General features: G+C 54.9%; 7 protein-coding genes across 7 annotated transcripts; 3 read left to right on the top strand and 4 right to left on the bottom strand.

Annotated features, from left to right (window-relative positions):
• Nucleotides 1–4654: 4654 nt before the first annotated feature.
• CKM354_000350300 (uncharacterized protein) lies at nucleotides 4655–5227 on the bottom strand (the record flags this gene model as incomplete). Its single annotated transcript, XM_044798703.1, has 2 exons — nucleotides 4655–4884; nucleotides 4948–5227. The coding sequence occupies 2 exons, from the start codon at nucleotides 5225–5227 to the stop codon at nucleotides 4655–4657; spliced, it is 510 nt and encodes a 169-aa protein (XP_044654638.1).
• A 2450-nt stretch (nucleotides 5228–7677) lies between these two features.
• CKM354_000350200 (uncharacterized protein) lies at nucleotides 7678–8088 on the top strand (the record flags this gene model as incomplete). Its single annotated transcript, XM_044798702.1, has 2 exons — nucleotides 7678–7692; nucleotides 7771–8088. The coding sequence occupies 2 exons, from the start codon at nucleotides 7678–7680 to the stop codon at nucleotides 8086–8088; spliced, it is 333 nt and encodes a 110-aa protein (XP_044654637.1).
• An 838-nt stretch (nucleotides 8089–8926) lies between these two features.
• Nucleotides 8927–9281, top strand: CKM354_000350100 (uncharacterized protein; the record flags this gene model as incomplete). Its single annotated transcript, XM_044798701.1, has 2 exons — nucleotides 8927–9061; nucleotides 9108–9281. The coding sequence occupies 2 exons, from the start codon at nucleotides 8927–8929 to the stop codon at nucleotides 9279–9281; spliced, it is 309 nt and encodes a 102-aa protein (XP_044654636.1).
• A 1260-nt stretch (nucleotides 9282–10541) lies between these two features.
• CKM354_000350000 (uncharacterized protein) lies at nucleotides 10542–11564 on the bottom strand (the record flags this gene model as incomplete). Its single annotated transcript, XM_044798700.1, has 2 exons — nucleotides 10542–11063; nucleotides 11283–11564. 2 exons carry the CDS (start codon nucleotides 11562–11564, stop codon nucleotides 10542–10544), a joined length of 804 nt encoding a protein of 267 aa, XP_044654635.1.
• Nucleotides 11565–12521: 957 nt separating this feature from the next.
• Nucleotides 12522–14477, bottom strand: CKM354_000349900 (uncharacterized protein; the record flags this gene model as incomplete). The annotated part of the gene is made up of 2 exons (XM_044798699.1): nucleotides 12522–12984; nucleotides 13036–14477. 2 exons carry the CDS (start codon nucleotides 14475–14477, stop codon nucleotides 12522–12524), a joined length of 1905 nt encoding a protein of 634 aa, XP_044654634.1.
• Nucleotides 14478–16188: 1711 nt separating this feature from the next.
• Nucleotides 16189–17634, top strand: CKM354_000349800 (uncharacterized protein; the record flags this gene model as incomplete). The annotated part of the gene is made up of 1 exon (XM_044798698.1): nucleotides 16189–17634. The coding sequence occupies one exon, from the start codon at nucleotides 16189–16191 to the stop codon at nucleotides 17632–17634; it is 1446 nt and encodes a 481-aa protein (XP_044654633.1).
• A 441-nt stretch (nucleotides 17635–18075) lies between these two features.
• On the bottom strand, nucleotides 18076–23646 carry CKM354_000349700 (uncharacterized protein; the record flags this gene model as incomplete). The annotated part of the gene is made up of 1 exon (XM_044798697.1): nucleotides 18076–23646. One exon carries the CDS (start codon nucleotides 23644–23646, stop codon nucleotides 18076–18078), a length of 5571 nt encoding a protein of 1856 aa, XP_044654632.1.
• Between the last annotated feature and the right edge of the window lie 197 nt (nucleotides 23647–23843).

Here is a 23843-nt window from a genome sequence, read left to right as displayed (position 1 = left end):
GAAGAGTTTAGCTAGGATTGGGGCAAGTTGTTCCCTGCATTCTTTGAGCAGGAGGTTTGGTATTTGGTCAGGTCCTGGGGCCTTGTTGCTAGGCAGTTTTCTGAGGACTCCTTCTACCTCCTTTAGGTTGACCTCCACCTCCATCTGGAATTGGGGTGGCAGTTGTGTGTGTTGAATGTCACTTAGGTCTGCCTCCCTTGGGTTTGGGAAGAAGTGTTTTGCTAGGATTGCAGCCTTGCCCTCGTTGGTGTCTCCATTATGCTCTGTGTTAGCTAGGCTTGGGAAGTGTGGCAGTTGGTGCCCTTGGTTTGCTCCCTCTCTTGCCCATTTGGCCATTTTCCAGATCTTCTTAGGGTCCTCTGTAACCTCTTTCATTAGTCTTCTCCACGCTAGGTTTTGCTCTCTCCTCACAACCTTGCTCCTGGCATGTGATGCCTCAAGGTATTGTTTGTGGCTCCATTCTGTCTTGCTGTTCCTCCATTCTCTTCTCCTTCTCCTTGCTAGCTTTGTAGCATCCTTGCACTCCTGGGTCCACGCCATCTTTGCATAGCCTGATGGTCTGGCTGTTGGAACTGTCTCCTCTATAGTTCTCTGGATGGAGGATTGTATTCTGCAGGCTAGGGTGTCCAGGTGTTCTCTTGTGTCAAGTGGGAGTTGACTGAGTTGGTCAATGTCCTGGGCTATAAGGTCCTTGACTCTGGCCCAGTTGGCGGCTCTCCACTGCTTTCTCTGGCCTCTTCCTGTTGGCCCTTGGAGGTTGATGCAGAGGGTTGTCCTGAGAGGGATGTGGTCAGAGCTGTGTGTTTCCTCTGGGAGGGCTTTGCATTCCTGGATCAGGTTCTGGAGGGAGAGGCTGACAAAGACCAGGTCCAGTGTTTGGCAGCTGGCCATATGTCTTTCCCATGTAATTGTCCCTGGTTCTAGGGCCAGCTGCAGGTGGGCCTCTGCAGCTGTTGCAATGAGTTTGTCTGCCATATAGTGCTGGGTCTGGGTTGTGTTTCCCCCCCATTTTGGGTGGTGGAGGTTGAAGTCTCCTACTACTACATGGCTAGTAGTTGTGTCTTTTGGGGCTTTTGAGAGGGCTTCTTGGAGTGCAGGGATAGTCCCTTCTTGCCTGTGGCTTGTTGGCCCTGAGGGGTTGTAGCAATTGTGGATAGAGACAGTTCCTGCGGGTGTTTGGATTTGAATGGTTACCAAGTCACCTGTGTTGTGGAAGAGTGGTGTCCAGCTGTCCGTCCTGATCTTGTCTGATACCAGTAGTGCAACCCTTGGATTCTGTTGGGGTGGGAGGACTGCAAAGTATCCTTTCTTCGTCTTGGTCTTGCCATTTATAGTGTTTAGCCATGGTTCCTGCAGTGCTATTACTGTTGCCTCTTCTGCTGCTTGGCTGTTAAGGAGCAGAGTCTGGGTAGTGTTTGACCTGTTGACATTGTGTTGGTAGATTGTCAGGGTTTGGTTATTCATGGGACACCTGGGAGAGGAGCTCAATTGGGTCAATGTCCATGTCTTCTTGGGGGGTGCTTGTTTCCCCTTGGGTGTCCTCTTTCTCCTGTGTAGGGGGAAAGTGGAGCTTGCTTGCCTGCTTCCTGCCTGCCATTGCTGTTGCCGTGGTGCCCAGGGGCCTGCCCTTGTACCTGACATCCCTCTGTAGGGGCTCAGCTGGTGAGGCTTTCCTCTTGAGGATTGAGGGTTCTACGGCCTTGTCTTGTGTTGGGTCTGAGGCTGCCTCCCATTGTTTTTTGAACCACTCTGAGAATGCTCTTGCTTTGGCCTTTGCAGCTGCTTTGTAGCTGCATTGGAGGGAGTATGCCTTGTGGTCTCCTCTGCAGTTGCAGCATTTGACCTTCTTTTCCTTGCACTGGTCTGTCCTATGCTTCCCTGCACACTTCCCACATGTATCCTCTGTGGCCCTGCAATGGGTAGTAATGTGTCCAAAGCTGTTGCACTTTAGGCATTGCACTATCCTCTGCTGTGGGTGGTATGGTTCCACCACACACCACATTGAACCAATAGTAATGCCCCTCTTGCACATTTCTCTTGCAGTCTGCCTGTCCTGCACTGCCATTACTACTGAGGAGAAGTTGGTTTCTTCCCTTGCCCTCTGGTTCTTAAGCCAGAAGGCTTTACTGATCTTGAGTCCTTCTGGGAACCAGGTAAGGTTGTCCTGGTCCAGCTGGACCCAGCTATTCGCATCCTCTGGTTTCCAGGAGGTCCTGATGCTGTGTACAATCACCTGAGTGCTTGGCACTTCCACCTGGGCTCCTGGGTATGCAGCCTTGAGCCATGATTGGTCCTTTTCCAGCCTGCTTTTCTCTCCTTCTCTGTGGAGGATGACTTTGAGGTCTCCACTTGGGAGTTTTTGCACAGCCTTAAATTGCTGCACTCCGAGTTTCCTTCTGAGCTCTTCGTGGCTCATCTTCTTTGCTGTCTCCCTTTCTTCTTGGTTTCCCATCTTCACTGAGATGGTCATAGATGCCTGAGGCTGGGGCCTTGGCATTGTGTGTCCAATTTGGGCTGTTTGGGCCCATGTTTTTGGGGTGGCAGTGGTGGGTGTTGGGCGGCTCTGGAGGGTTTTCTGGATCGCTTGAAGAGTCTGGGACTCTTCCTGGCGGAGGGCGTGGTGGAGGAGGGCCTGTTGGGCCTGCTGGAGGAGGAGAAGGGTCGGGGAGGGGGAAAGGGTCGACTGGGAGTCGAGGTGGCTCTGGATCTGTTCGGTGAGTGTCTTTAGGTTCTTTTGGATGGTCAGTTTCAGAGTATCGGTGTTAGCAGTGGTTTTCTGGCCTTGCGGGCCAGAGGGAGGTGGTTGCGGGCGGGTTTGGGTCGCCTGGGAGTTGGAGACGCAACCTCCTTCTCCCGGGCTCCCTCCTCTGCTCGCGACGTCGCGGTGTCGGTCGGGGGGTGTTGTCGCGTGTTGGGAGGCCTCGAGGCCTCCCGCCGTCGTCGTCGTCGCCTGCTGGGGCGCGTTCATGTTTTTCCAAAAAATATATTATATTTAACATTTACATACTTCAACACTCTACTCGCAAACATTATCAAAAATATGCCCGTTGCAAAGGGTTTAGGCGATGGAAAAGTTGGAACGAGTACACCAATTCGTGCTTTAATATTATGTGCTGGACTGCAGCTAGTATATGCCGTTGTGTACGAGGAGCGTGCGCTGCGGCGGATGCGGAGGAATAAAAAGTTGGACCGAGTACACCGATTCGTGCATCAATGTTATGTGCTGGACTGCAGCCAGTATATGCCGTTGTGTACGAGGAAAGTACGCTGCTGCGGATGCGGAGGAACGGTGTCGATGGAACTTATACGCAACACAGGGGAGGATGCAATGAATACGAGCGAGGCATTGAAAGGGGTTGGGAATACATTTGAGAACAGCAGTAATCAACGTCGGCGATAGTGCGTCCTGGACTGCAGCCAAGGTGTACTGTCGTTGGCAGAGAGAGCTGGCTTGCGTCGAATGGAGAGGAGGAATAGAAAGAAGTAATTGGGTGGAATTATCGTCGCCAACGGGCATAGTGAGCGGCAGAATTATGTGGAGGCAAAAGAAAGGCGGCGAGACTGGTAACCCTCATCATCTCCAAGTGGTCTGGCCAGCCACGTAGAGAAGGATAATCTTCCGCCTCACCATTACTCGTATATATCAAAAATTGTGTTTCCATTTTCAGCTATCCATGCTGTATGTTGAGTAGCTGTTGCACTATGCAATAGCTCTCGTAAGGGGGAAGTGATGTGTTGTAGTAAAGAGCTGTTGCCCGGTAAAGGGTTTTTCTGTAACCAAGACGTTTCGTGCAATAAAGTGAAAGGCAGGTTGTGTGGAGCCGCCATGAGATGCTACGCGGTAAAGCAGATGCCGCGTAAAGAAGCAGATGCCGCGTGGTGAGGGCGATGCCGCGTGGTAAAGGGGATGCCGCGTGTTAAAGGGGATGCCGTGTAGTGAAGGGGATGCCGAGTAGTAAAGCGAATGTCGTATAGTGAAGCAAATATTGTGCGATGATGGACGCCGTATAGTAAAGCGAATGTCGTGGAGTTATGAGCACTACGTGTGGTGGATTATCGTGTTGAAAGGGCGTGTGTTGTAAGCGGTACTGCTGATGCTGCTCATCAAGTCACGGCCCTATTATAAAGATGTAGCTGCTGTTGTCCAACGATGTGCTGCCTGCTGCTCGTAACTGTAACGGGATCATCACATCTGTCGGCCGCTGCCCGCTCGTCGAACTACTGCACGGGAAGAGGCACCCTCTTCATCGGGCTCCTCTAGCTCGCCCAGCACGCGCCCCGTGTTGGCGCAGCCCGGGACCTGGTGCTGCTCCTGTAGCTGGCGGAGCAACAGCTCAAAAGCTTCACGATTCTGAATGCTGTTGACCTGCGGTGGCTGCCAAGTTACAGAGGGTATGATCGGAAGCTGCTGGATGTCGGGAAAAAAGGACTTGACCAGGTAGTGACTAACGAAAAGGAGAGTGTTCGACGTGAAGATGTAACGGTACTGTAGTGGCACGTAGTTAAAGACAGCGTTGAGCATAGCGAGCTGGATCGTCTTCGTATCGCCCGCAGCGACCGCGGACCAAATCGCAAGTGTATCGACAGCTATAACCTGCAGCAGCTCCTTTGAAACGTGTACACCGTTGAAGAGTCGGAGCTGCGTGTTGTCTTCCTAATTCTGAACGATATAGACGGGGTGCGTAGCGAATGCGAGAGCATTGCGGACGGGAGGCTTATCTGGTGTAGACGCGGAGTCGATTTGGCCGTAGGGGGTCAGCGCGCGGCTCGCCGCTGGCACGTAGACCAGGGCACCGGTGATCTCGTTCAGAGGCTCTTCCTTGTCCATGCCGAAGTCGTTATCTTGGACCATAGAGATCTGATCAGCATCCGTCTCGTCGGAGCCTATAACTGTGCGCAGCTCAATGCGCTCCGTCTGCATAGTACTCGCACCCTGCAAAAGCTAACGAGCGTTGTACTCGGTTTGCAGACGGCCCTCAAGGGCACTCTTGCGCGGCTTCTTGCGAGGAGGGTCGAGCGCAGCGAGCTCGGCGGTGATCTTAGTCTGGGTATAGGTGTGGCCCTTCTTGCGAGTACATAGCGAATGGATAGAGATCTTGCTAGTGTCGGGATCGAACGTAGCCTGAACGACGGATGGCGTAGCACAGGTGCAGTTACCGATGCGGATGGTGTTCGTATGAACGTTGTAGTTTTCGTTGATGTAGGGGGCAGCCGCGTCGGATGCCATCGTAGCGTTAGGAAGGGTGAGGGAAGAGATGCGTTTGTTAATGGAGCTCTGGTGAGACGCGGACCAAGATGTGAGGTATCGTAGAAGCAAAGCAGGTAGGAGAAAGGGGAGGTAATGGGAGTAAAGAGAAACGCGATGCCCGGCGACTACGTTAGAAGTGTGCAACTTCTGGCCGCCGCACGGATGGCTGCATATAGGAGATCATCTTGCTAGGTCTGCTGCAAACAGGACTGCTCCTCCTTCATTACCAGAATGGCTGCAGAGATCTTCTATCCAGAGTTAAGCACCGGCCGAGAGATGCTCGGATTCATCTATAGTGTTTTCCTCGTGGGCGAACTCGTTATGCTCATCGGGCTGGTCCTGTCATATTTCATTAACAAGTGGAAACACTACATCGATCTGCGCTTTCTTCGACGTTAAGGCGAGGCTATCGGCTTGCTCGGGGGCGGCTTCGCCACAGCAGCAGTGATCGTGGCGGTCGCCGTCTTCGTTCAACAGCAGCGTGTTGCCACTCACATCGGGCCATACACGTCCGCTCCCACCACGTCGACCACTCCGTTCGCAGGCCCGCCGTGTCCGTCGGCTACGGCGCTCGACACTCCAATGCTCGACATTGTCAGCTTACTCTAAGTCGACCTCTAGCGGCCTCGAGCAAAGGACGACGAACTCGACACGCGGCTCGCTACCTTTGTCGCCAGAACCTTGGCCGTCTCTGCGCATACCACCGCCATCGCCGGAGCGCTAACGACTGTCCGGCACTCTACTCTTCAGTACATCGATGCGCTCGCCTCGAATCGGCACTCGGAAGTTGCGACTCTGCACGCCAAGGTCGCCCAAGGTCTGAAGGACGCTCGTCAGCGCGTGAGCAAGTGTGAGGAGGAGCGGCAGGGAGTGCGCGACGGGGAGTTGCGAGCAGCGCTGGACAGATTCGAAGGGACTATCGCTGCGGAGCGCGGAAGGCGCAATGGCACAAGGCGTCGCACCGGCCAGGAGCGGCCACTGGAGGACCTGACTGAAGAAGGCTTGGACAACGCCGGCGCTCTTATTGGAGAGGCGAGGAAGAAGGTGGCCGCAATCGAGAACGCCGTGTCGGACTCGTGCGCGGCGCCATTGCTAGACGTATGGGAGAAGGCGTTGGCGGAGAAACAGGGATAGCGGAGACTGCGCGCGTTGAGGGACACCGTTCTGGGCACCGCTTGATATTGATGCAGACTGTGTACGTCCAAGCTACGTAGGGCGAATGGATTTAGGTTTTCCCGCAATCCTCCACTTTACTCGCTTCTTCAACTTTGCCTTCTCTCTCGCATACGTGTTTCTCGCTTCCTGCCCCCGAACCATCTGACCCTGTCCTGCTCTCGACTCTCTTCGCACTTCACTCGCCCGATGTAGACGCCATCTGCCATCTCGTTGTACGCAGATTCACCTTACGCCGACATCCTCCTCGCGTTGCCTGTACGGACTATGAGTACAGGCGACGGCTCGCACGACTAGAAAACCAGCTCAGCGCACATGTATCCCAGTGTCCGGTAGAGCGCGTAGCAGAGCGAGGCCGATGCGGATGCCGAGCTCAAAAATGACACCCAATGCAACACGCCGCCCGGCTACGAAGTCAGATCGCCTGGTCGCAAGAACAGGGGCGTGTAGCGCGCGGCTGCGTCGTACATGCTGCCGGCTACAAAGGAGCAGAGGATGCGGATACCAAGTGCTAGCAGGCAGCGCATCAGATCGGGGTGATTGCTGCAAGCTCGTCAGTCAATCGCTCGACGCCAACAGCAGCGATGCTTACTAGAGGAGCACGCGGCTCGCGATGGTGAGGTCGCGCTGCATCATGCAGACTAAGCCGAGGACCATCGCACCGTACACGAGGCCCATCCATAGGCAGCCCGCGAGCAGTTCGTACATAGTGTAGGTGGTCTCAAAGAGCTTCGTGACGCTCGTGCAACAACCAGTGGACGCTAGGATGGCGTACACGGTCAACGCCAGGGTTGTGGTCCAGAAGCGAAAGGTCACGATGACCTGCTATGTTCCTCGCACGAGAGCATCGCGCTTGCTGTGCTTGTGGTCAGCGCAAAGAGGATCGCGGGGATGGTGTCGGGAGACGTACAGGGGCCCGAGTTGACGCCAGTCGGATTCTTCAATGAAGAGTGGCATGTTGACAGAGAGCGCGACGATACCGAGAGTTGCGTAGTGCAGTGATAGAGGAGTCGAAGTCCCCGCCTCCAGGAGCGTCGCTCGGCATTACCCGCTCCATCGGCGGCACAGCGTCGAGCGTCTGGATCAAAGACCTCGCGTCCGACGCCGCTGCCAACTTTTGGCAAACCATCTGAGACATGCGCCCAGCTCGCCATCTGTCCATAGCTAATGTGGCCTCCGGGCTAGAGTGTGCCACGACAACCATCCTATAGCCGCCGACACGAATCTTCCCAATATCGAAAAACCGCACATTCGACATGCCCGCCGCAATCGTTACTAGTGCCAGCACGAACGGAGGCTCCGGCGGCACTACCGCACTACACTCCACTTCCGCCACCCGCCGCCGTTAGGAGCGCTCGCGAAAGGCTGTCGTCAAACCACGATCCGAGAAGCCCTCAACATCGCTCGACGGCAAAGCAGTCGAGGCTCTCATCACCGAATTTACGCAGGGCAAGAAGGAGATTAAAGCAGCGTACAACGGACTCAACGGAGCCATTAAGAAGTGCAAGCGTATTCAAGAACGAATCGAGGCCCGTCCCTCCGAGCACGACGACTACTACTACAACGACTACCGGCCGTTTCAAGCGTTTCTCAAGAACATTACTACTGCTATCAACGCACTCAACGACGAAATTGCAGAGATGCACCAGACCGCGGATAAGGCATAGGTACGTGACCGGTGCGGACATCGCCCAATCCACGTACTGACGTTGCGCACCAGATGAGGAAGCGGAGAGGGCACATGGACCTGTGGCGGCTAGTCCGTCGCTGAATCGACATGCGCCGCTCCCTGCAGCAGCTTGTTGTAACTTGCACTCCCGAGTGCCGCGGCTACTGAGGCCGCACCGAGGAAGGCTCTGTGTATCCGTTTGTGGTAACCATATCTCCGATACTTGAATAATACATGCATGTTGCACAGCGGTATTGATTGACCATATTGACTCCTTTTCACATCTATAGTTACAGAACTGCATGTCCTAATGCTTGTAAGATCCCGTTCAGCACATTCCCCCACCCCAATATTAGACCCGCGACCCATCCGCCCGGCCACAAGGCAATGCAAGATAGGGAGATAGTAATTTTCGACGCTATAAGGGAGGGAAAATAATTATTTGTGGCGCGGCGATGGAACCACTAAATCAGAGCCTAACTAGAGAGCAGAGGCCTGTATGGTGCAAGGAAAACTCTGCGAAAGCTCGTGCCAAAGGCAAGGTGCCGAGCTAGTGGTCGCCCAACCAGCAGGCAAGCTGAACAACGCCGGTTTCTTCGTCGAGCTTCGAGAACGCAGTCGTGCATGCCCTCACCTCGCTCGTTCTAGCGCCTGGCGGTAACTCCTGCGTGTCGACAAGTCTGACGCATGTCTTTGTTTGGCTCTGTGCTGTGGCCATTTCGCCATCGTGCGAGAGGGCGCGATGTCGTTCTATGTCTAACACCTACGACATTCACTGCAGTCCGTAGAAGGGGTACAAGGTCACGACCGCGGACGGATGTCTGATAGTGGTAAGCATGGCGGAAATCGCAACGGAGATCACTGCCGACGGCATTATTGACGCGGTCCGCAGGTATCTTGCACGACAGCAGATCGCGGGCGACAAGGAACAAATCACCGCTGCTATCAAACAACCCGAATGGGTGCTCCACGTACGTGTGCCTCGCTCTGGCTAACGCGATGCTGACCGCAAGCCAGATCCAGGACCGCATGCCCGCGTTCCGGCCAGAAGAGTATACGAAGCGTAATGGCGCCACGCGCAGCGACCGGTGTAAGAAGCTCATTCGCCTCATGGAAAACATCACGGGTGGAGCTGAACTGCTCCTGCCGTGGAAGATCCCCGGCTTCTATGCCATTATAGCGTACAACTAGATCTTTGGATGGTCGGGCGTCCTGCCTTGCGATGCTGCTGCGCAGACGACGCTCCTTCACGCATACGACACCGTGAGCAAGGCCTTCGCGGTCCTGGACGGTAAGTCAGACTCTGGGCGGGTTGCCGGACACTCATTAATGGAAGACAGAGCGGTCGGAGCCGGGTACGGGCGCAACCAAGAGGCCACCTGCGCAGGTTGAGGACGTGCTATCTTCATCGATCGACATCGAGCTCTGTCTAATGAGAGACATTCTGCGACTTCAGCGCCTGGGCTATCTTGCGCACCGTCTGGAGTCGCACGCCCATCTGCTGCCGTTAGTAGAGTTCGAGCGGGCGACGCAGGCTGTTAAGAACGCATATAGTAAGTCAGATTCGATCCTCGAAAAAAAGCCAGGGCTGACAGGGGATCAGAGCAGCTACAAGGTCTGGTGGTGGCTACGCACAGCAAACAGGAGCGCGGGAAACGCCACGTGGAGGAGACAGAGGTGCAGGAAGACGAGGAAGAGGAAGTCGAGCCGTTATTGAAGCGTGCGCGCAGGCTTTCGTTGCTATAGAGTGGATCAAAGGCGTTGGAAAAAGCGACTGATGGGCCAGCGAATGCTCGAGGCCGATGGTCATCTGATCGACTGGGTCGGTTGTTTCCCGACTGCCTCCACGGTCAGCACAGATCGTCGCAGAGCAAAGACATGCAGATGATAATACTCACACCCGTAGCCCCACACACTGTCCAGCGCCTCCCCTACCGTTAACTAATATTCACGAGCGTCGAACTCGCGGTTGGCATATCCCTCGAACGCAGGGTTTTGAATGCTCGTCATGCCCTCGCTCTCGAGAACGCGGGTAATTTGGTCGAAGATGGTGCCATCGCGCAGGTTCAACACGTAGCGCGCGAGATTGATGCGGTCGTCGACCAGAAAGGAACCTCGGAAAGGAAACGAGGTCTTGTTGTTCGTAGGCTATTCAGGATCCGGGACCAGATCCTCCTCGATGGGGACCACGCGGAACAGATGGGCGCCGGTAACATCGTCGTCCGCCACCAGCTGTCGGTGGTGACCCTGCCGGTACTTGGAGGTGAAGCCGGCGGGAAGGCATAGGAACCACGAGCTCCGGGGTGCAGGATCCTTGTCGGCGACCGTAGTGTCGATAAGTTGGCCGATGATGAGCGGCTTCGGCGCCGCGAAGACGAGCCGCTAGTGTTCACGGCGAATGCCAATCGGATACCACTCGCTAGTGCTGAGATTGCCCACTATGGTGTTGTCTTACAGAAGCAGCAGCACAAAACGTCGAGACTCGATTCCCTCGCTGCTAAAGTCGAAAGGTAACTCGCCGTGCCGGTCGAAAGCGTCCTTGTCGCCATCACTCCACTTATGAAGGACCACGGCGTGCGAGATGCTGCTCCCGCCCCCGAGGGCCAGGCACACATTCTTCCCTCTGGTACGAGCGAAGCGGTTGAGCACGCTGCTGGTCCCAGGTGCCGAGCGCTTGCGGACGAGTGCGCCCATAGTCGGGTCGTCGTCGCGATGGAGTAACTCGACCTTCTGCAAACGCTTAGCACTGGCACGTTCTGAGTTAAGACCCTCGTCGATGTCGGCTAGCGTGACTTCCTCGATGGCCTTCACGGCCGCCGCCCGCGCCGCTTCGGCGTTGTCCCGAAGGTACTGCATCGCCCCGGCCAGGTCGGACACTCGATGTTCTATGATGACCGCTTGAGGCAGTGCTCCACGCGCGGCCCAGGCGTATTTGACGTGGTTGCGGGCGATGCACAGTGCCCCATCGGAGCCCTAGCACCAGAACATGTGCCAAAGTCGCCGGACACTAAAGGGGTACTGACGATCGTCTCTGTATAAGACCCTGTACAGCGCTTAATTGCGTGACTTGTGCTCCACCCACAGGAACCCAGTGTCGGGGAACCAGACGATAAAGTCCACCAGGAGCGGTGCGAATGGGTTGAAATAGACGCGGCCGCCCAAGCTGTGCACTTCGTTCTAGAAGCCCTGTACCGCCGCGAACGATGTGTTCTCGTAAGCGGATATTGCCGGATCGACTTGAGCGCCCGCCACGGTGGACACCGGCCAGCCTCGCAAGACAGTGCTCGTGGTGGGGTTCTTATACCATCCCGTGTCTGCCAGTGCCTGTTGGACAATTCTCGTTATCGCCGTCTCGAGATACTTGTCTGCAACGAGAGCCAACGCAAGCCATAGCGGAAACCCATAGACGATGCCTTCGATCCCTTCGTGCTGGTCCCTTGCGACAGCCCACGACTGCGCAGGCACAATCGCCATACAGTCGTCGATGCCTTCGATTATGACGACGAAGAACTGCGCGTACGCGGCCTGCTCGACTTTGACCCGACCACTGGGGGCGGTCCAATTATACAGCCGGGAGAGTTTGTAGTCCGCTCCGTGCGATAGGATTATGGTCTTAACGTCGAAAGGGATGAACAAAACATCGTCTTGCTGCCGCGCCCACGTCCAGAGGCCCTAGTACGTTGTGTCGTCCGGGGGTGGGGACCCGGATTCTGTTCTCTAGGCGAGCAGAAAGCCGTCGGCGAGGGCGCCCTCGTAGCCTGGCCATCGTTAGTGTTTGCGTGTGCGCGGCGGCTGTGATGGCATTGCGTACTCCGCACAATAAACTTCATCCGGACCTGCTCGCCATTAACAACGACGTGGGAGGAGATTTTGTCAAGCTTGATAAAGGCCTCGCCCTCGGCGCAGAACGCCTCGAGGTTGTTGTAGTACTTGCCTTTGAGAGCTGAACGCAGTGCTTGCGAGATCTGCGCGAACTGGATCCTGCTAAGGCGGCCATCTTGCGGTTCAGCTATAGCGCCGGCGAGGGCGCAAGAGACGTGATGGGAAGCACGAAATAAGGACCGTTCTACAGCAAACCACGGCCGGCCATAAAGTCTCGCGATGGATCCGAGAGTGATGGGGTTGTGCAATATGGCCAGTGGTGAGGGTCACGCGCCGAGCCACGGATGCACGACTATGTTGTGGAACACTCACCAGCAGAGGCTAGGCACGTCACCATGCGGTGATACCTCGACCTGTCACGCGGCATGGGGGTGAATGGGAGGTGACACGGCTGGGTTCGTCATGTCTTCTCGAATTGACACGCGTTACGGGCTATCGACCGGTCACTGCGTGCTGCGGGATACTGCCCTCGAACGAGGACAGCATGCCCGCAACCACTGCCAACATCACGGCCATCACAACCATCCACATGGAGTATCGACAACAAGATCAATCTCCGGGAAATAGCTCTTGGAGGACATCGGCCCAGTCGCGCAGCGCAGCTCCTTCCGCGACGCCGGTCCCGTTGCGCAGTCGGCGGTGGAAGCCCAGGAGCCAGTCGATCGATTCCTGTGCAAATGCTTGCCCCACGGGTAGCACACGAGATTCTTCCGCCCAGCTCTCCCCGCCGCCAGGCCGCCAGACAATCGAAACCTCGCCTGCACCTCGTCGGTACCCAGAACAGCTGCCGAAGCGGGACGCGCCCCTCCAGCACTCGATAAGCTCGAACAGGCTGGCGCCATAGGCTCGTTCCGGGTGGAGCAGCACGATGAGTGGTCCGCAGTGATTTTCACGCTCCTTCAGAGCGGCGTCCCACATAGCGAGTGGGATGCTAACGTCAAAGGCACAATCGTCACCATTCTTGTCGACATGGCTGGGCACCAGCAGCACGGCCAATACTTTGGTGCGAGGGCTGTGTCATGGTTAGGAGCAGACACGACAGGGGCACGCGTAGAGGACTTACTTGCTCCACTGCCAGTGGATGTAGCACCCGCTCCAGTGCATTTGGACTCGCGGAACGATGCTCTCGTATTCTCTGGCTTCCGCTACGGTCCAAGCTCGATCGGCCAAGTACACCAGGGCCATGGGGCCCACGCCGTGATCGCATCGGAATCTGCCCACCGCCTCTTCCCCGGCTTGTGCGGTCTTGCTGAGGTGTTGGTTCCAGGACAGGGCGGCAATGAAAGGAAGTGGCAAGAGTGATGTTTTCGTCCCACGTCTCCCGAATGCTAGCGCCGCCCGCCAGTCCTTGACGGCAGCTGCTAGATCGGAAAAGTCCGACTTGACCAGCATCCGAAACGTAGGCTCATCGTTCCTCAGGGTCTTCGGTGTAAGGTCAGTGAACATGCGGGCCACCTCGGCCGGCACTGCCACGGTGGACGCGCTGGCTGATGGTGGCTTTTCTGATCGAGGTTTCGACTTCGTGGAGGACTTTTTCGTAGAATCACCATCCCGGGTTGGTGCCCTCTTTGTTGTCATCTTCGACTCCTTGGACGAATTCTTTGTGGACCTCCTGGTCGACTTCTTTGTCGGCATTTCCTCATCTTCGCTCGGATCAGCATCAGCACTATCACCATCGTCCCCGGCGCGCGATGCCTTCTTCGACTCCTTGGACGAATTCTTTGCGGGCCTCCTGGTCGACTTCTTCGTCGGCATCTCCTCATCTTCGCTCTGATCAGCATCAGAACTATCACCATCATCACCGGCGTCGGCATCGGCATCGGCATTGACCACCTTCTTTCTCTTCATCCGGTCGAATTTACTGATGCAAGCACCTTTGCTGCGTTTCGGGAGATATTTCTGAGCGATCGTCTCCCAAGGAACCTTTTTACCGCCAGAACGACGTTTGGTAAGCAGGATCTTTTCCTCTCCAGAAGACCAGTCGTCCGCGTCGGCATTATCTATGGCAACAGCTTGCACTCGAGCTGTGCGGCCCCCTGCGACACGGGTCGTCCTTCTGTTCACCTTGGAAGTACCTCGTGCGATGGGCGTTGGTGAAGATGGCAGAGCACCTGGACTCGCTGGTGCTGCAGAGGGGACCACCCGTGGGTCTTCCGCCGATCCTATCAATGGATCGGACGAGGCTGGAGCGGGATGAGCGGACGAAGCTGCATTGGAAGGGACGGCCGCGTGGCGGGCAGCCGTAGAGGGCGTCGTCCCATCATGCTTTGTAGCTACTCGTCCCGCAAGCGATGGTGATGAAGACGGCACAGTGTGCAGATTGGACGAAGCTGCCGCAGCAGGGTCGCCGGCAGTCTCGGCGGAGTGGGACGGCGGAGTGGAGGTGGCTGCATCTGCGGCCGGAGAGTGTATGTTTTTGTGAGGTTCAAAGGGGATCGTAGTTTGAGTGTCATTCTTGGTGGGCAGCGTTGGGCGAGGCTTCGTCCTGCCCTTTGCGCGAGCCATGTCGTCTCAAAGCGCTGCAGAAAGACGATGCCGGAAAGCAAGTAGTGTAATGGGAGGGACGATGTGTGATCAAGCGGCGTGACCAGGGCACCAAGACGACCGTACACCAACAACACTGGACAAACGCTGCTGTATGCACGCCTCCGCTGGACTGCTGCCGCTCGGGCGCGCAGCTCACCAACGGCGGATTGCACCATGCCAATGCCCCGACACCTGGCCGACCAGAGTACGGTCGAAGACGGTGACATGGCGTCTCGTGTCGTATATCGAGGCACGTTGTGTGTTGCAAAAGATGTCTCAAATCCGACAGAATTAGCCGAGACGAGCACAAAAATTCACTTCGAAAAAATGACGTCATCGACAAAAATGATGTCACGACCACCTGGTTCTACCTAGGAAGGTGATGATGAGAGGGGGATTCGAACCCCCGCGGGCAGAGCCCATGAGAATACTCAACGACTAGGTCGAAGAAGCTTGGTAGCTTGAGTCACACCTGAGATAGGATATTAGTTTCAAAGCTGGAGATGGTACTATGAGAGCAACCTACGCCATAACCACTCGGCCATCTCACCTCAGCACAAGCTCGTTTCGAGCTGTTGAGATGTCTTAGTTGACCTGCAAACTCATTATATAACTACAACAATATCGAAGTCAGCTGCACACCCGGTTTATGTAAATATGAAGGGCACGCAGACCAAATACTTAACGCTCAGCTTCAAGCGAATGTCTCTGAACACTTTGAAGCACGCTGCGTTGCCGCAATGATGATGCTGTACCAGGACCAGGACTGTCAGAAATTTCAGACTGCGGGCAAAGTTGACCCACTTTTATTTCCTAATCGGGTCGTGTGAGTGAACCTCCACCACAACACAACTTGCCGAGTTCATGCACACATTGGAACTGCAGACTATGACCGCTCCTGTGGCTCTTTAAGATGAAGTGCTGTGCAACGATGCATGTGTACGTATAATTGCGTTCCCAGAATATGGTCGTCATCGCCCGCAGCTTCAAGCAAATCCTTGCAACAACCCAGGCACAACAGCGCGGCGATCAATGATCTTCTCGACTATCATGATCTGCGACACATGCAGAAACTCAATTCATGCTGCTATGTGCATGGCGCAGTGGCAGATTCCTACTTGCTTTGCCAGGTGAAGTGGTCAGGAAGACGATTTCTTTCGCAACTCCGGTCGGAGGGGCAGCGGCAGCACTCGGACTTCCGGAGGCGTCACGGTGTCACTCCAAACACACCATTTCTCATCAGCCTGCCATGTCCGGAGCAGCGCAAGCTCAGGTTGTGAGCTCATCGCTCACCTGAAAGTCGATTACATAGCCATCAAGCCGACGTCGGCGCCGAATGAAAGCACTAGCACTCGCCTCTTTCTCACTGACTCCAAATCTAGACTGCCGCCCGCATCACCTCATTTCTGCCACTACCCGCAACTAAACCTCGATCTCAGCCCCTCCTCGACCTTCGCCTTCCGCAGACAGTCACTCTTGCCTTCACGCGCTCCTGCCTGAGACCCTTCCAAGACCCGCGAACCGCAACTGCAGACCTGTTCCTCGTGAAACAACGATCATTCTGGAAGCGCAAGGTCCCACCGCGAATAGACGACCGCTCGGAATACAAATACGGCTGGGCTTGCAACGTAGGACGTCAATATTGAATTGACGTGATCACGTAGCAAGCCTGCGTCTGGTGCAAATCATCATGTTTTCAATTCCCAACCCCGAAGACTACGCCGTCTCCCGAGAGAATGGCTTCCTCCCAACAGAAGCGCCACTTGAGCGCCTGCCAGATGCGTACTACGAGCCCTGGGAATACATCATGAAGAATCTGCAGGGGTTTATCTTGAGCAAGAGGCTGCGTGAGACTGTGGACAAGATGCCGATTCTATCGACCGAGCGTCTGGCCGGCGATGCTCAATGGCAGCGCGCATACAGCGTACTGGCGTTCATCACGCATGCGTACATCTGGGGCAGCGATGTTCCGTCTGAAAGAGTGCCACCGTGTGTCACAGTCCCGTTCTTGAAAATCTGCAAGAAGTTGCAGCTGCCCCCGGTCGCAACATACGCCGGGCTGGTTCTCTGGAATTGGAAGCCTATTTTTGATGCAGAACGCATGGACACGCTCGCAAATCTTGATACCATTGATACCTTCACCGGATCTCTCGATGAGAAGTGGTTCTACTTGATCAGTGTTGCAATCGAAGCCAAAGCCGGCCCAATCGTGCCACTCATGCTGCACGCCATTGATTTCGCCCGGAATGGCGACAGGCGGGCAGTCACAGAAGCTCTGAAAGCGTTCGCTGAACGTCTCGACGAGCTTGGCGCTATGCTTTCTCGCATGTATGACAACTGTGACCCTCATGTCTTCTATCATCGCATTCGACCATTTTTAGCGGGCAGCAAGAATATGAAGGAAGCCGGACTTCCAAATGGTGTGATCTTCGACAACGGAGGTCCGATCAACAAACAGCGTTACGTGCAGTACAGCGGCGGTAGCAACGCTCAATCGAGCATCATCCAGTTCTTCGACATCGTGCTTGGCGTGGAACATCTGCCCACCGGGGTACGCAAGGAAGATATTCCAGAAAGTGAGCGCAAGTCCAAGGCGCCCGCGTCGAACTTCATTCATGAAATGCGCCGATACATGCCAGGACCACACGCCAGATTCCTGGAAGCAGTGACACGAGTGGCCAACATTCGAGCTTTTGTGGACGAGCATAGTTATGATAAAGAGCTGACCCTCGCTTTCGATGCATGCGTTGCCATGCTGAGCGCCTTCAGAGACAAGCACATTCAGATTGTGAGCAGGTACATCATCATCAAAAGTGCCGAAGCCAAAAAGGCAGCAAGCGAGGACGAAGCCCAGCAAAAGAAGCAAAAGATCAATCTTGCGCATCGTCCTAAGCCTGCACCCAAAGATGGCGGAAACAAGGAGAACGACAAAACCGAAAAGGGTACTGGTGGCACATCTCTCATCCCGTTCCTGCGTCAAGCTCGAAACGAGACGGGAGAGCAAGCGGTCGAGGCATGGACTCGCCGTATTTTAAGCAAGAGACGAGGCGGTGTCTCGGGAGCAGATGAGGGTGAAGTCAAGCAGGGCTTGGCTGCTGTGTGGAAGATTGAGAATAGTGGATTGTGTTACCACTGAAGCAAGATGCAGGACATCTCGTTCACGGGATTTTCTCGAGCGTAGATGAGCTACGAACTGTTATGGAAAGCATAGATCAGGAGTGTGTCAACCCACTCTCGCCAGTATGGGGTCAAACAAGCGATCGCATACCACACGTATCAAATACATCATTCACCCTTTCGTCATAAATTCTGGCTTATCTAGCATGGCATGAGGTGTCCAATAAGTTTGGCAGCGTGAGTGAGTTAATTTGCCCATTACACGACTAAATTTGGAGGATTTGTGGTCGTAGTGCTACACAACGCTGACCCACAATGTCTGACTGGCGGCGCTCTTTCTATGCAACATGCCATTGAGATAAGCCCACGCGCAAATGCTTCCTCTTCCTGAACGCCTCGCTGAAAGATCAACACCAGAATATCCATTTCTCCAATTCCGTATGCTTCACCGCTCCTTCGCTCAAGACCCAGCGCTAGCCTGATCCTCGAAACAAGCCAACATGCCATGCATTTCTTTCTGAACCTTTGCCAAAAGCAAATTGTCCGCACTCCCTGCAGCAGGTGTATTCAACCATCTCTCCTCCAAAGGTGTAGCTGGTCTAATCCTGTCGATGAGACTTCGCTTACTTCGTGTGAGCCCCTCTACGAGAGCCTTGACATTTTGGGCATCGTAGTTGAGCTCAGGAACATCCGCCGCATTGATTCCATCAGCAGCACCTCTCGCAATATCGCAACTCAGGACTACCGAGAGCATGGAAAGGCTGTGAGCTTCGGAGACCAAGCTCAGCGTCACGGCACCAGCCCGTGGATTTCGCGGTGATGGCGGCTCGTTCACGAGGGACTTCTCGGCACGCTGTAGTTGCTCCGGGAAGCTGTTCAAGAAGGCTGAGATCTCCGCGGCAATGGCTGGACCTACTGAGTCGAGCAAATTCAAGCAAAGCGGCAAAAGCCCTTCTGTCCAGATGATGAAAATCCGATACGGCTCGTCAAATGGACCTTTCCCACCTGGCTTGCGAAAGTAGTTTGAGAGGTTCGCAGAAGAGAGTCGTGCGAGCACACCATCCAGCGCCATCTGTTCTGCGATCGGACGCACAGTAGACAGCGCCAGGAGGAACATGACGGCGATTTCGCCGTAGACTGGGTCTTGCGTGTCCTCCTCGACCAGTTGATCGGCCCAAGAATACAAGCTCAACGCACCTCGTACAATATTCGAGCCAGCAATCAGGTCTGTCAGCATCGTATGAACGGAATTGATACCGGGTACTGCAAGAATGACTTGCAACAAAGCAGTCAGAAGCGCAAAGTCCGCCGGCAGAGCGAGTGAAATGTCTGTGTGCAGATTACCGCAGAGTGCGCGAAACCCGGGCGCGATGACTTTGCCAACAATGTTTACGAGCGTCGAGGCAGTCTGCGGCGCGAGATAGTGCATCTCTCCCTGCGTGCTTGCTTTGCTGGAATAGGTGTATGGCTGAATGGTCAAGTAGAGAACCTGGAGCAATTGTCGATAATACCGTGCGTCTTCGGGAGCCGTTGCCACATCGTAGTCGACTGGAGAGGCAGCGACTAGCGCCCAAGCTGCCGGTAGGAGGTCTTTCATGGAATCATGCTGGGTTTTCAGCGAGACGAGTCTCGACACGAGTACGAAGGCAAGTTCGATCCGAGTTTGCATGACATCCGCCGCGCCGGGCTGCTCAATTTGAGCCTCTGCGTTAGCAGCTAAGCATTGCACTGCTGTTTTGGCGAGTTCAATCTGTAGCTGTGTGTCTGGCTCGGCGCAGTCACACAACGTTGTAGCCAGTCTCTTCCAACTCCTCAACAGAGTCGTTTGCGCGTCAAGTAGGCTCAAATTGGTACTGGCGCGACCAAATTCGTCAAAAAAGCCTTGATCCGCGGTAGCGCCAGTCCATGCTCTATGGTGTCGAAAGATGGTGGTGGCTATGTCGAGATCGTAGAAGTAGCTTCTGCCATACGGCGCAGGATTGACAGTAGTACGCTTGAAATCGGACAGATCACTTTGCGGAAATGCTCTTTTCAAATTACTTTCCAGACTTTTGTGGAGCGACCTGTTCCAAGCATTGACGCTGGCGCCATGGTCGCGTAAGAAGTCCAGTTTACTGACAAGAGCTCGCAGGACGGTCTTGTCGCCAATTTCCAGGCCAGCATGGAGGTTGATAGCAAGTATCTCGCAAAGATGCGCTGCCATCTCATGCTCTCGGGCGCTGGTGATGGCCGCATCAGGAGTCGGATTTCTTGGAGCAGGTCGAAGCGAGCCTAACCAGGCTAGTGTGTTTGTGATGAATTCGGTATGTGTCCTGACTTCGTTGGTTGCCCACACCCATGTCTGCTGGGCAAGAGAGATGAATTTCAGCATGCCTACAGCGCGCTCGGGAGGCAGGTCTGAGATGGAGGCAAGCTGACTCAAGGCATAAGCCAATATGGGCTTGCCTTTGAGCTCTTCCTGGTGCTGTCGGTGTGCTCGACTCTTCGGTAGCTTGCCAGTCAGAAGATAGATTGCAAACCACTGCTGCTTGGAGGTCATGATCACTGCAAGAAACTCCCACACTCGACGCTCGACCTGGAGGTCGCACAGTGGACGGTCAAGCTGTGTGACCACTTGAAGGAACGACTGCGCTGCTTCCGTATCGAACTGCGCGAGTATGGACGGCGGATCAGTCTCGGTTGTCCCCACAGCTTTGATGACCTGGCCAAGGAGCATGAACATATGGTCCTTGAAAGCGTGGTCGCTGGCTAGCAATGATGCGAATACTGGCATGATTTGCAAAATGGAGTGCGCAAGTTCATACGACCTTTTGTTCGCGATCTTCTGCCGCTCTACCGAAGCCACGGGCTTGCTGAGAAGGTCTGTGCCTCCCTGCACAATGCGCAGAATCGATGAAAGGAAGCTGAGTATTGACCGTGTTTGCTCGATAAGCAGCTGGCGACTTTGTACTGGTACGGAATCATCCGTGGCTGAGAGACCATCGTGAAGCATTTTGCTCATCGTGTTCGCCAATGCGCTAGTACCGCTCCTTGGGGCACAGATATTGATAAGAGCATCAGCAGCAGGCGCGAGGACGTATGTAAGCCGTTTCGATGGGTCTTTGGCCACGTCTATCCCATGTGTGCTGCGAAGTAATTTCATATTGGAGCTGATCAAAGTCGTGGTGAGGCGGCAGCGTTGCTCCGCATTGTTCCATCTCCAGTCTGGGAAGCTTTGAAGTGCATCGAGAAGAATCTTCTGATACGCATTCAGCACTGCACTCATAGTTCGGGAAGGCGTCGTATCTGGCGAGTCATGATTGATTGTCATGTTGAAGCGCGTCGCTTTGACGGCCTCCGTAGGTATGGTGTTTCGCTTCGCGAGACCGGCGATGGCATCCTCTATCAGCAGCGATTGCATATCGACACATGCTTGGAGGAAGCGGTATTGCCCGAGCTGTACCTCTGTCCCGTTCACCACCGCCACGAGTGACATTGCTCCGCTCGCCAATCCCAGCAAGCTACTTTTGGCCAAAAACGACCATGCACGCTCAGGAGAGATTTTGACGATGGCATTAAGGAACTCTGCACCCGTGGCAACGACTTCCAACGATCCCTCCTGGGCAACTTGCTCGAGATGTGCCAGAAGTTCGGCTTCAACGACGTCGGTCACAACAGCCACAATGTCATGGTTGTCGCCCAGGGATTCGCTCAGTCTCACCAATAACTCTTGAGCTGCTGCTGCTCCATTCTGACGACAGAGGCAGGCTGAGAGCAGGGATGTGAAGAGCGCAATGATATCGGCGGCGGCGAAGCGATCGAGCATTGCTCGTGGCGCAATGAGGGCCATTTCGCTTCCCTTCGTGAAAGTGTATAATAATGCACTGAGGTAACCAAGGCCAGAGTATGAGTGATTGAGCATGAGTACCATGGGCTTCTGTTCCTTGACAATTGTGCCCGTAGTTTCTGTAGGAACGAAGTGTTCGGGTATATCCATGTCGACGCCGTCGCCAGCAGTGAGTAAGTGTGTGCCCCCGACGAACATCGTCCCATTGTGCTTCAAGATGACAGGCAATGCATCAGTCAATCGCATTGTGTTGCTATCCTCGGCCTCGTCAGTCAGCTCGTACTCTCTGAAGTTCAGCGGCACTTCTTGCGTGAAAGTCTGCAGGTCAAGTAGAATTTCCGCAATTTCGGGCAGATCGCCTTCCCGTCGGTGGCGGCTCTCCGCGCGTGCGAGTGCTATGCTAATCTTCAGCAATGGCGAGAGTTCGTACGGAAAACGTGCAAGGGCTTCGTTGAGAATGGCGGGCCTGAGCTGCTCGTGATCCGCTAGCAGCTTGTCTGCAAGCACAGCAGCCTGTTGCTCTGCGATCTGAGTGTTATCTGCTGGTGATATGCATGACAAGATGGCGTCAAGAACTTCTGCGTCATATTGCACAAGCGGGAGAGCGTCTCTTGTGAGATCGAGCAGAGCCTCTTTGCAGATGAAGGCGGTGCCCGATTCAGCATCGGAGCTGTATGTGGCGCCAGCCATTGTGCTCAAAGCCGTCATGAGGGTGAACACTCGTGACTTATCGACAGAAAATAGCAAGAAGTGGCGAGGAATGTCATCTCTGTGATCACCCTCCAGCTCTGGACTTTGGAGCTTGGAATAAAGCTTTTCGAACGCGGATGACAGCTCGTTGCGCGAACCACGTCTGGAGGCACGGCGAGCAAGAGCATCTGCCGCATCGTCGGATCCAGGTTCACCACGAGATTCCCGCACCTCCCGATGAATAAGGGCTATGTCTCGGATCACAGTGGTGATGATGCTCCAAGCAAGAATCGCAGGCGCAGCGATGGTGACCCCACGCAGACCAACTCTATACAAGATGAGGTTGAACGTCCTCAGACATTCCTCATCGTTGATGTAGTGGCTACCAGCAAGCACAAGATTTTCCACGCCGGCTGCTTGCATAATTTCGCCGACTGCCAGCTGAAGCTTCATGATCTCCACAGAAACTATTGACACCAGCAGCTGCAGCGCGTCGAGATTTGGCGGAAGAAGCTTCTTGCCCCCCTGCAGAAACACATGCTTCTCCATGAGCGTGAACCAGGCTAGAAGTGCTGAGGCGCTTGGAATCCCATCGTATTGGTACAACGCAGCCAGTAAAAGTCGTAACGTATTTGTCAGCTCCCATGCCAAAGCATCGATGTAAGTCGGTGCTTTTGAATCATCAACGAATACTTTTGGCCAGGCTGTGGTCGCATCGCCTCGATCAAGCACAGTTTCAGTCTTCGAGATGCACTTGGAGATGAAAGCTTCGCCCTCGTTTCTGCTAGTACTCGGGCACATGATTTCCATGACCTTGGCGGCAACTCGATCGATCCACGAGCGCGGATTGTCCAGACGAAACGCGCCTGTAGGTTCTCCCTGCACATTGCTTTTGCTCACAGCACATCGGTTGGCTAGATCTGCACTGAGGCGCAGCAAGTGGTTGGTCTCGCTCAGATACACATCCAACAGCCGTTGTCGTCTCACATCCTGATCCGTAAATGTCAACGCTGGTCGCGAAGATCCAGAAGTCGAGGTTGATAGATCAATCGTGCTTTTCACCAAGGCAGTGCTCGAAGGGCCGTTCAGTCCGCTTGGGCCATTAAATGCCGTGTTCAACAGCTGATCTGCGGCTCGCTCTTGCCATTCAATCATCGCCAGACGCAGGGCAGCCATTTCCTCGATTTGCAGCTCCTTGGACAGCCATTTCGCATCAGCTTTGATCTCGTCCAGCTTGTAGTCGGCATGTTGAGACTGGGCAACGTTGATGGGCGCAGTCTTGGTGTCAAAGTCGCTTCCGCTCCGCGCGCTGGGAGCGGCATATGGCTTAATCGGATTACTGAGAAGAGCTATCGTCTCATCGTCGGTGAAAAAGTGCTGCAGGTGGCTGTTTTCGAGAGCTGTGACTTCGTCGCAAATGGCGCGATACGCGGTGCGCCAGGAAATGACTGTCGTATCGCCGGCTAGACATTGGTCCAGGGGAGGAAAGTAACTCGACGAGGTTGCCGTCGACATGTTGGCATCGATCTGCAGCAGTGGTGCAGTGAGAGTGGTAGCGGTGCGCTCGTCGCTGCGGCGCGTGAGCTAATGTTGGCGGCGAGATGAGCCCCACTGGTGCATCGTATATGAGTGAATGGCCAGGCCAGCGATCCGATGGTGTCTGCGCTGTCGGTGGTGGTCCTGCTGAAGCTCTTTCTGGAGCTCTGTTTCTG

This window comes from Cercospora kikuchii, assembly GCF_019650295.1.
Source record: "Cercospora kikuchii DNA, contig_00002, whole genome shotgun sequence".
Lineage (NCBI taxonomy): Eukaryota > Fungi > Ascomycota > Dothideomycetes > Mycosphaerellales > Mycosphaerellaceae > Cercospora > Cercospora kikuchii.
Note: the sequence above shows the minus strand (reverse complement) of the source record. Positions and strands in the feature narration are given on the sequence as shown.